This window comes from Schistocerca gregaria, chromosome X, assembly GCF_023897955.1.
Source record: "Schistocerca gregaria isolate iqSchGreg1 chromosome X, iqSchGreg1.2, whole genome shotgun sequence".
Taxonomy (NCBI): Eukaryota; Metazoa; Arthropoda; class Insecta; order Orthoptera; family Acrididae; genus Schistocerca; species Schistocerca gregaria.
In genome coordinates, this window is record NC_064931.1 from 471,243,333 (window position 1) to 471,256,051 (window position 12,719).

Below are 12,719 nucleotides of genomic sequence, written 5' to 3' on the forward strand. Positions count from 1 at the left end.
TCACTTCCTCCACCTCTTCCTGCATCTGCTTCTCATGCAATTCCTTCACCTTCTGCTGATAATCTCATTCCTCATTGTCCTCATAAACAAGAATTCAAAGCAGAACTGTTTGTGGCTCCAGAAGCCTTGCTTCCATTTCCAAAGTGTGGTCCCCGAAAAAGAGATAATTGTGGCCGAAAGAAAGGAGAATCTCTTATTCTTACAAGTTCACCAGTAAAGGCTCGCCTGGAAGAAGAAGCCTCTGCCAGAGATGAAAAGAAGAATTAAAAAAAAGAAACCTACTCCACAAGAACCAGATTCATCATCAGGAGACAGCACTCACTTGGTTTTAGAAGAATCCGATTGTTCATGGGATGAAGACATTGAAGCAGATGCGGATATTTCAGAAATTAATGATGGTGATGTCCTTGTTGTTAAAGTCCATAAAATTAAAAAAGACAGGTAACAATTACGCAGCTGTTGTGAAAAAAATCTCTTAGTTCTGGGGCTGAAGTGATTTTCAATAAGCGGCACAAACTGTCTAACAGATTTTCCATAACAGATGGAAATGCATTTGTTGCCACTGCAGCGCCTTAAAGACTTCCGTCAAATATTTGAAGACATGATTTATTTCAATGTCGATTTATATGAATACAGCCTTCGCTAAGATTGCTTTTATTTAAAATTTCAATCAGTACATTTGATATGTAATGTAATAAAAAGTAAATGTTGGTGACATATACTTTAAAACATTGTAAAACTCAAAATTAAATGTATTTACTGTATTTCTATTGATTTTACTACCTGGACCAGTTAAACATACCACCTCGGACCAGTTAACCTTGCCGGCTAGTTTAAGTGGTCATTTTGCAAATAACTTTATTACCTCAAAGTCCACACAAACTGGAAGTAATACAGTGTCCTTGAACACTACATTGCAAAGAAAACATGTATCCTAGGCTTCCCATAAAATTAAACACTGATAAGTTGTACAGAAAATGATTCAGACCAATTTTAAAAATGTGGCCCAGTTAACCTAACTTTCCCCTAAGCTGTGTTAGTGGTTTCAGATGTCTGCTTTGAGAATACCAGCCTGCTTCACTACACATACTTCTCTGAAGAGGCTTTACTCAATCGTCAATGATACGAATTTGAGTTTTTTTCATCACCTACGATCCATAAAACATGGTAATAGTTAAGAAGTGAATATACTTTTTCAGTGTGAAATGAGTGTGTTAGCGATTAGGCACTTCTGTAGGTGTTTGCCGATAGAGGCATTAGCAACTTCCTTCCACCCTGAGTAACTTTAAAAATGGGCACATTTGTTGGCTGAAATATGATATAATGCTTCACTTATCGCTTTCATTCAGCATTAAGTTTTCCATGAATCTGTGCACGGACCTCAAAGTGTCCAATGTGTTTTAAGTACTACAGAGCACGCACTGCAACGTATTCAGACAGTTTATCACATACAATCGCCAAATTAACACGGAACAGCAAGAGTAAAACTCATCACACTACAGTTCCTCACTTAAGTGTGACGAAAATATACGAACTCCTGGTAAAAAAAAAAATGCACAAATGATCGCTTCTAGAAGGAAAAGAAACAATATATAAAGCATTAATAATATTATTAAACAATGTAGTGAGGTATTCTGATTGGACCACAAACTATAAAATTAGTTTGAATCATACACGTCTCTTTCAAATTAGTGTAATACAATACCCATCACATTAAAAAGTTTCGTCTGTCTCCGTTGTTGTCGAGCGCGAAATGCAAATAGTAGACATATTTTGTAGACCATTACTCAACGCCAATAAACCATTTTATACTATCCAAAACGATTGAGCAGTAGCTGACGCTATCAAGAAAGGATGAGGGAGCACAGCGGCCCTGCGGCGTTTGCTGCTGGTTGCCAGTAAATGGCCGCCAGAGTGGTCTGGCGCATTTGACATTAAAAGGCAGACAGCCTGCCAAGAAATCTTTCCTAAAAACATTATTGGACAGAAATTTTATTACCAGTGTGACAAAATGGAATACATAGTAGCTGTGCTATCATTACACTCTGGACTTCAGCATTTAGACTAAAGGCGCTATACAAATTGAGGCAACGACCGGCTTAGGCCGTGAGACATTGCAGTCAGACGACGCGCCTTTTACCGCTACACCACGGGCATCAATGTAGCATAATAGCTGCAAAGAACACAGGACTTCCTCCACGAACTGCCGCAACTGCCAGTTTGTGCTGTAGCCGGACTTGGAGTATTATCAGGGAGGCCCTGTTATTTGTCCCATTCGGCGCGGACCTATACTCTGTGGCCATCAGTCAGGTTTTATGTCAAAGATTGTACATCCTAGCGTAGTAATGGCTAGCTCATGAAAAACGCGTAGTACTGGAGAAACAAATTTGGTGGTTTCCTGGTCCCAGTGTATTATCTGCTACTGCTGATTTATACGTGTTTCCCAGAGGAAAATTGCTTTTGTGTTTCCTAAGCTGGCTGTTAATGGTTATTTTTTTAGTTTGTATATATTCTTGACCACATGTGCAAGGAATTTTACATGTTTCTGCTGTGGCATGCGGCAGGCATAAGTCCTATGCAGTGTTCAAATTCAAGCACCTTTCTCGTTGTTTTGAACAATGCGTTAATACCTTGACATCTTGGTCTCCTGTTGATGCAATCTCTGACTGTTTCTATGAGATAGCTGAACTTTTTCAAGCTAGAAACTGCTATCTGAGACTTCATAGCCACTGATGATGTCCCCATGATTAGAAGACAAAATGCTAGACACAGTAGTATGTTTTGGACCAAGGTCGCTTTTCCACCCATGCTTATAATTTCGATCTTGAGTTCTGCCTCTGACTACTTCGTCGTCAACGGAACATTAAAATGTGCTCTTACTTCCTTTCTACCAGAACAGTTACATATACTAAACTGCAGGTCTGAATATTTCCCATATTCATGGTTCAGCAGATAATGTCTAAATTATGTAACAAAAAGGATCATGGCAATAAACTTTGCTGTTCTACAAATGGTAAGTTATTTCACAAATACCATTTCCTTTGCAAAGTATACTGTCTTCTTCACATGTGATACTATTATGGATCAATGTAGGAACCTCCTCACAAAAAATTCCATTCCAAATGACTATACCACCCAAACTGAAGCAGCTCCATCTTTAAAACCGTTACCCTCCTCCGAAGCTGCACTTGTTTTAAACTGATCAGTAATTGACATTTGAGCATATCCTAGCCAGCAGTGGCTCCTTAAACCTACATTTCTCTTAGAGCAAGATCTTATGCATCATTTTTATTATAACAATTTTCCTGTTGCACAGCGTTCCCTTTATATGTGTATGTAGGGAGAAGCTCCACTTATTAATTCCCTTACTGAAGTCTTATTAATTCCCTTACTGAAGTCAGACTCACTAAATGAACGATGAAATAGGCTTTAGGTTTCGTGACAAATAGTTCTGGGCATACTTGCTACTAGTCAGTATCTATTACATGTTCTGGTTTTCTTCAGATTAACACGTTTATTTTTTATTTTTATTTTTTTTTTTTTTTTTGAGAAGCGGGATATGAATGGGGTTGGCAAAGATTTTTCTCTGGGCGTATGTGGGGCCCCAAGCTCCCTTACTTCCCTCTCATTGAATATTTCAGCTGATACAGCGACAAATGGAAAATGGTAGATAGAAACAAGACCATTCCTATTTTCATCGCACATCATGATAAGATTCAGATGTACTATAATTAGTGAAGTCTTACCAACACAGTTCCTCAGTCCTGCACTGAATGGAACAAAACAGTAAGGATGCCTGCCCTGCATTCTTTCCGGCAGGAAACGGTCTGGATCAAAAGTTTCCGGATTTGGAAAGTGCTCTGGGTTCCTGTTCATGTGGAAAGTACTGATGACTAGAGTAGTTCCAACTGGTACAAGTTTATTTCCTGCAACAAAGAAAAAAATTCAAGTTTCTTTTATTTGTTTTCGAAATTTATTTAGGATATCTATATTACTGGTATTGCAAGGATTTCTCGGAAACGCAATCCCACTAAGGAGTAGATTAATTTCACAGACATGTATGATACTGTCTTTTGGAACACACGCTTCTCTAAATGATACAGTAAGTTTTAAAACACATAGAAAATGTGAAGTTTCTCGGTAGGTACTTGTGGAAATATTTTTGTGAATGAAATTTTTTTCCAAACGAGCATAATTTATGATGGTTGAAACTTATGAGTACTTACAAACTATCAAAATAAGTCAAAGGATGCCCAACAAAATGGTGGTATTCAGCTCTATACAGTAATAACATTGGTACTTTCATAGTAACAGTGTTGCGCAATATTTGGTTATTGGAATAACTGTTCAATATTGTTTTACTCTTCTAACGTACATCATGTTATCTGTATTTATACTAAATATTAGTTATTATAAAACCTTCCACATCGTGCCTGTACAACATCCTGATGGAATATGGTATACCAAGGAAATTTATGGTTGGTTGTTTTTGGGGAAGGAGACCAGACGGCGTGGTCATCGGTCTGATCGGATTAGGGAAGGAAATCTGCCGTGCCCTTTTAGAGGAACCATCCCAGCATTTGCCAGGAGTGATTTAGGTAAATCACGGAAAACCTAAATCAGGATGGCCGGACGCGAGATTGAACCGTCGTCCTCCTGAATGCCAGTCCAGTGTCTTAACCACTGCGCCACCTCGCTTGGTGGAAGTTAATGGGCATGATAAAAGCATGCACAGCAGAGGCAAGGGCAAAGGTAGAAACATCAGGCAGAAATATTCACGGAGTTTAACACAACACAGGCTTGCAACAAGGTGAGGCCATCTCACCAACACTGATTAATATAATGCTCAACAATGGAGTCCCCATGACACCACAGTCCAAGCACTGTCGTAACCCAAGACAATGGAGACAGTGACAGACCTAATGTAGAAACCAACCAGAGCTGGCCTGAACATCAATGCCGAGAAGACGAAAGTAATGCAGAGGATCTGTGTAGAGAACTCCATTGTAAGCAGGGGACCTGAGATGGGTTAAGGCAGAAAACATGAAGTATCTTATCATGTCGTTTAACAAGCGCAGCTTAAAGCAGGAATAAAACAGCAGATCGCTAATGCAGGTAGAACATTCCTCAGCATTATATCACACATCACACATGCTCTCTAGTAAAATGCAACTAAATGCATATGGTCCTGAAATAGTGAAGGTGCCGGAAGTGCTATCATCTCCTTTGGATGCTGTCTCCTCTACAGGAGCTACAGGATCTGTCACTCTCGTCCACTTGACCATGAATGGCGTGTCAGTGGTAGGGCTAGGGACCCTGCACAAAGAAGATAGGAATCAGAGAGAACGCAACAAATTTGGTGTTCTGTCTTTTACTGAAACTGAAACTCAGCTAGTAAGACTTGTTTCATCTGATGCGAAACCAGACATATCAAGAGGAGGAAAATGCAAAAAGGCAGGGTCTATTAATCTTCAGCATTTCAAATGTATGGCGAATAATGGTACCTCTTAGGGAAATGGCAGCAATGTATGGGAAGGAACCCAAGGTGCACTTAGTGTGTATGTCTGAGGGCCTCATTCAACATGTTGAAGAGGTTATTTGAATAGTCATTGGCGTAACATGGTGCAACGAACTTCAGATTGTGGTGCACGCTGGAGCAAATGCTGCTTGCTGTCTGGTCTCTGAGATCACACTGGGATCATTTCAGCATCTGGCAGAGAATGTTGAGAAGACCAGCCTTGCTAATGGCGTTTCAGTGAAGTTCACAATTTGCAGCATTGTCCCCAGAGCTGATCTTGGCCCATGGTTCTGATTCAACCAAAAGAACTGAACCAGGTTCTGTGACAAGCTGGACTGCAACTTCCTAGACTCATACCATGGGGTTGAGAACTGTAGGGTCCCCTTAATGGGACATGTGTCCATTATTTATAAGAGGCTGTTACCCTGGGGACTGACAGTTGTATGCAGTTACATTGATCATGTGAAACCCAACTCACATATTTCTCGGATAACTTCCTGAAAGCCATGGATCAAGGCAGTCTGGTAGATGTAGTGTTTCCTGATTTCCAGAAAGCATTGGACCTAATACTGCACCTACTAGTATGTTTATTATCAGGAGTGCGGTCATGTGGATTATGAACCAAACTTTGTGACTGGATCGAGGACTGAGGATTTCTTGGTAGAGAGGATGCAGCATGTTATCTTGGATGTAGGGTCGTCAACAGATGTAGAAGTAACTTCAAGTAAGCACCAGGGAAGTGTGTTGAGATTGTTGCCATAACTGTCAAATATTAATTATCAATAAGACAATATTACTAACGATCTCAGAGTTTTTACAGCTGATGCAGTTATCTATAACAAACTACTGTCTGAAAACAGCAGCACAAGTATTCTGTCAGATCTCAATAAGATTTAAAAGTTGTGCATGGATTGGTAAATTGCTTTCAATGTTCAGAAATGTAAATACAGATATCTGGCTCAGGGGATACTGAACATATGCAGAAAAGGGCACCACAAATGACCATAGGTTTGTCTTACCCACGTGAGAGTGTCACAGAGATGTGGAGGAAACAGGAACTGCAGACACCTGAAGATTGATGTAAATTATCCCAAGGAAGCGTATGTACAGAGCTCCAAGAGCCACCTTTAAATTATGTATCTAGGAATATACGACTACCCCTAGGTAATGTTCCCATAGGGGCCGTGAGTAATTGTGTTTGGTTAACTATAGTAGTCTGTTACCTAGTAAATAGTTTAATTGCTTTATGTATGTACAATATTTCTCTAAATTTTGAACCTATGAATTTATTGTCTCTGGTTGGTAGTAAACTTTGAGTTTCTGTACTTCTAATATTTAGACAAGAGCCTCAAATGCTCATTTTATGAAAAATAATTCCTTCCATCACGCACTTCTAACTGAGAGGGAGAGAAATATGAAGATAAGCCTACATATATCATTACCTTTCATTGTATTTTACTTCCATCACTCTAAATATAAATAAAATAATGGTATTGGTACATTAAGTTTTTAACTTAATAAGTTTTTGCAATTATTTCTGATCTGCAAATGACGTATAATCAAAATATATTGGCGAAAACCAGTCCTTATAAAACAATTATTTCTACCTCTGCAAATACATATTTCTTTGGTCAACTCATGTCCATTAGCAGGAGGTAGTTCAAAACCAAGACAGACAAATATACCTATTTTTTCTTCAATGTAAGCTTATTATTAAAATCTGAAAACCAAAATGACATGTTTCTGTGAAAGAAATTTTTTCCCCATTTTTATTCACGTTACTTGCACCAGTTTTGGATACATGACATCTCAAACTGGTTAGACATTATTTAGCCACCTAAAGCTTTAATTTGACATGTTGGTTTCGAGTATTTATTTTGGCTGTGTTGCAAGTAGTGATACTTACATGCTTATCTGATGTTTATTAATCTAGAACAACATGTACCAACCTAAGAATCTGCCTGCAGTGATTGTACTCTTGAGCTGTTTGCATCCACTTTGATTCAAGACACAACTGTCTTGAGCATTTGATTTTGTCCATATGATCATGTTCTGGGTCTGCTAAGAGTGTGTGGTTTCTGGTTTTTGCAGTGGCACTGCTTTTTACAATAATGAAAGTCACATGCCCATCAAAAACTTCTTGCTTTCATGTTATGAATGATGTTGAGTTGACAAATAAATTCATAAAATTCTTTATTTTTTTTCTTTTTCTCCATCCACATGCATCTTACAATAGATGAACTGGTGTGATGGAACTATCCACACCAGTCTCTCCTGTGAAAACCTCTTTATCTCTGCACACCTACTGCAGCAAACATCGATATGTATCCACTTACTGTAGTTGAGCCTTGCCTCCCTCAACAACTTTTTCTCCTCACATTTCCCTCCATTATCAGATTAAATATACTTTGATGCCTTCTGGGGTGTCCTATAAATCTACACATACTTTTAATCAAGTCATACAACACAGATCTTTTGTCTGTGACTCATCTCAGTACCTCTTCATTATACCCACATAATCTTCATCATCCTTCTGTAACATCACATTTCAAAAGCTACTACAGTCTTATTCTAAGTACTGTTGTTAATTCACACTTCACTTCCAAATAAGGCTACTGGTATAGAGTCTACTTCAGACAGATACTTTCAGAAAAAGACTTCCTACAACTTATATTCATATTTGATCTTAACATACCTTCTCTTCTCAAAGATATTTACTCTCTGCTTCTGCCATCATAAGTTGTTTTGCTACCTACATAGCAAAACATCCACTACCAGTACCTAATTCTCTCATCAGATTATTTATTACAACTACACTCACTAACCCATATTTTACATTTGTTGATATTACTTTTAGCATCTTCTCAAGACAATATCCACTCCATTAAATCCTTTGCGATGCCTGACAGTCACCGTGTCACCACATAACCTGGAAACCTTAAACATTTTATTTTGTTTTCTTGAAGTTGACTTCTCTTTCTAAATTTCTCCCCAGTTTTCTATACTGCTAACTCTATGTACATACTGAAGCACTCATATGTTCCTATGTTTCTCCAGAATCTATATCAATCCTTCTCCAGGTTCTCTTGTACTAATTGTTCCATCCTTCTATAGCCAATTTATGTTATTATTTGGCAACCATGAGATATTAAATTGACTGTTCAGCAATATTCAGCACCTGCCTTCTTTGGTGTTGCAATCAACACATTATTCTTTAAGTCTGACATTATTTCTCCTGTCTTATATATCCTGCATGGCAGGTGGAATAGTTTTGCCATGGCTAGATCTCCCATCCTCCCCCCATGAACCATGGACCTTGCCGTTGGTGGGGAGGCTTGCGTGCCTCAGCGATACAGATGGCCGTACCATAGGTGCAACCACAACGGAGGGGTATCTGTTGAGAGGCCAGACAAACGTGTGGTTCCTGAAGAGGGGCAGCAGCCTTTTCAGTAGTTGCAGGGGCAACAGTCTGGATGATTGACTGATATGGCCTTGCAACATTAACCAAAACGGCCTTGCTGTGCTGGTACTGCGAACGGCTGAAAGCAAGGGGAAACTACAGCTGTAATTTTTCCCGAGGACATGCAGCTTTACTGTATGATTAAATGATGATGGCATCCTCTTGGGTAAAATATTCCGGAGGTAAAATAGTCCCCCATTCGGATCTCCGGGCGGGGACTACTCAGGAGGATGTCGTTATCAGGAGAAAGAAAACTGGCATTCTACGGATCGGAGCGTGGAATGTCAGATCCCTTAATCGGGCAGGTAGGTTAGAAAATTTAAAAAGGGAAATGGATAGGTTAAAGTTAGATATAGTGGGAATTAGTGAGGTTCGGTGGCAGGAGGAACAAGACTTCTGGTCAGGTGACTACAGGGTTATAAACACAAAATCAAATAGGGGTAATGCAGGAGTAGGTTTAATAATGAATAGGAAAATAGGAATGCGGGTAAGCTACTACAAACAGCATAGTGAACGCATTATTGTGGCCAAGATAGATACGAAGCCCACACCTACTACAGTAGTACAAGTTTATATGCCAACTAGCTCTGCAGATGATGAAGAAATTGAAGAAATGTATGATGAAATAAAAGAACTTATTCAGATAGTGAAGGGAGATGAAAATTTAATAGTAATGGGTGACTGGAATTCGAGTGTAGGAAAAGGGAGAGAAGGAAACATAGTAGGTGAATATGGATTGGGGCTAAGAAATGAAAGAGGAAGCCGCCTAGTAGAATTTTGCACAGAGCACAACTTAATCATAGCTAACACTTGGTTTAAGAATCATGAAAGAAGGTTGTATACGTAGAAGAACCCTGGAGATACTAAAAGGTATCAGATAGATTATATAATGGTAAGACAGAGATTTAGGAACCAGGTTTTAAGTTGTAAGACATTTCCAGGGGCAGATGTGGACTCTGACCACAATCTATTGGTTATGACCTGTAGATTAAAACTGAAGAAACTGCAAAAATGTGAGAAATTAAGGAGATGGGACCTGGATAAACTGAAAGAACCAGAGGTTGTACAGAGTTTCAGAGAGAGCATAAGGGAACAATTGACAGGAATAGGGGAAATAAATACAGTAGAAGAAGAATGGGTAGCTCTGAGGGATGTAGTAGTGAAGGCAGCAGAGGATAAAGTAGGTACAAAGACGAGGGCTGCTAGAAATCCTTGGGTAACAGAAGAAATATTGAATTTAATTGATGAAAGGAGAAAATATAAAACTGCATTAAATGAAGCAGGCAAAAAGGAATACAAACGTCTCAAAAATGAGATCGACAGGAAGTGCAAAATGGCTAAACAGGGATGGCTAGAGGACAAATGTAAGGATGTAGAAGCTTATCTCACTAGGGGTAAGATAGATACTGCCTACAGGAAAATTAAAGAGACCTTTGGAGAGAAGAGAACCACGTGTATGACTATCAAGAGCTCAGATGGCAGCCCAGTTCTAAGCAAAGAAGGGAAGGCAGAAAGGTGGAAGGAGTATATAGAAGGCTTATACAAGGGCGATGTACTTGAGGACAATATTATGGAAATAGAAGAGGATGTAGATGAAGACGAAATGGGAGATATGATACTGCATTAAGAGTTTGACAGAGCACTGAAAGACCTGAGTCGAAACAAGGCCCCCGGAGTAGACAACATTCCATTAGAACTACTGACGGCCTTGGGAGAGCCAGTCATGACAAAACTCTACCAGCTGGTGAGCAAGATGTATGAGACAGGCGAAATACCCTCAGACTTCAAGAAGAATATAATAATTCCAATCCCAAAGAAAGCAGGTGCTGACAGATGTGAAAATTACCGAACTATCAGTTTAATAAGCCACGGCTGCAAAATACTAACGCGAATTCTTTACAGACGAATGGAAAAACTGGTAGATGCAGACCTCGGGGAGGATCAGTTTGGATTCCATCGAAATGTTGGAACACGTGAGGCAATACTGACCTTACGACTTATCTTAGAAGAAAGATTAAGAAAAGGCAAACCTACGTTTCTAGCATTTGTAGACTTAGAGAAAGCTTTTGACAATGTTGACTGGAATACTCTTTTTCAAATTCTAAAGGTGGCAGGGGTAAAATACAGGGAGCGAAAGGCTATTTATAATTTGTACAGAAACCAGATGGCAGTAATAAGAGTCGAGGGGCATGAAAGGGAAGCAGTGGTTGGGAAAGGAGTGAGACAGGGTTGTAGCCTCTCCCCGATGTTATTCAATCTGTATATTGAGCAAGCAGTAAAGGAAACAAAAGAAAAATTTGGAGTAGGTATTAAAATTCATGGAGACGAAGTAAAAACTTTGAGGTTCGCCGATGACATTGTAATTCTGTCAGAGACGGCAAAGGACTTGGAAGAGCAGTTGAACGGAATGGACAGTGTCTTGAAAGGAGGATATAAGATGAACATTAACAAAAGCAAAACGAGGATAATGGAATGTAGTCAAATTAAATCAGGTGATGCTGAGGGAATTAGATTAGGAAATGAGACACTTAAAGTAGTAAAGGAGTTTTGCTATTTAGGAAGTAAAATAATTGATGATGGTCGAAGTAGACAGGATATAAAATGTAGACTGGCAATGGCAAGGAAAGCGTTTCTGAAGAGGAGAAATTTGTTAACATCGAATATAGATTTATGTATCAGGAAGTCGTTTCTGAAAGTATTTGTTTGGAGTGTAGCCATGTATGGAAGTGAAACATGGACGATAACTAGTTTGGACAAGAAGAGAATAGAAGCTTTCGAAATGTGGTGCTACAGAAGAATACTGAAGATAAGGTGGATAGATCACATAACTAATGAGGAGGTATTGAATAGGATTGAGGAGAAGAGAAGTTTGTGGCACAACTTGACTAGAAGAAGGGATCGGTTGGTAGGACATGTTTTGAGGCATCAAGGGATCACAAATTTAGCATTGGAGGGCAGCGTGGAGGGTAAAAATCGTAGAGGGAGACCGAGAGATGAGTACACTAAGCAGATTCAGAAGGATGTAGGTTGCAGTAGGTACTGGGAGATGAAGCAGCTTGCACAGGATAGAGTAGCATGGAGAGCTGCATCAAACCAGTCTCAGGACTGAAGACAACAACAACAACAGATCTCCCATGGACATTAATAATTCGGAGGCAATTTCATCTACACTCAGTACCTTTTTTAATTTGCCACTATGCATCATCTATTAATATCATATTTAGAGATCTATTTCCATCTTGCATTTTACTTTTTGTGTTATACAAGTATTCCTAGTGAGCCATCTCTTTTGCCTAATTGTTCGTCTGCTGCCTTCTCTATTTCATGTCTCAAAGCTACCAAATTGTCTTCTGACCTACTGGTTCCTCTTGTTCCAGTAAATAATTGCATAACACTCCCTTCAAACTCTCAACAACTTCTGGCTCTTTCAGTGTATCCAGGTGCCATCTATCAGGTTGTAAGTTCATAGCACTTTTGTTTTGCATGATGGTATTTAGCTTGCTTTTGGTTTTTTATTGATTGTCATTTTTTATTTTAGTTTAATGTAGCAGTTTAAGTTTACATATTGTCATTTTGTCATTTCAAGCTAGGTAGTCTCCACTTCCTAACTTGAAATTGCTTTTAGATGCTAGAAAACGGAGTGCCAACTGGAGAAACTAGTATATTTATGACATATTCTTTTGTATAAGTTTGACAGATGGGTGACAGCAATGGAGGCAGCCTAAACATTTGTACTGTGTA

General features: G+C 39.1%; 1 protein-coding gene across 1 annotated transcript in view; it reads right to left on the reverse strand.

Moving 5' to 3' along the window:
- Window positions 1-12,719, reverse strand: part of LOC126298354 (cytochrome P450 4C1-like) — a 253,886-nt gene that overhangs the window by 18,089 nt on the left and 223,078 nt on the right. The window contains exon 13 of the mRNA XM_049989649.1: window positions 3,747-3,926. Coding sequence (XP_049845606.1) covers window positions 3,747-3,926 — 180 coding nt within the window. The remainder of the gene's footprint in view (window positions 1-3,746; window positions 3,927-12,719) is intronic.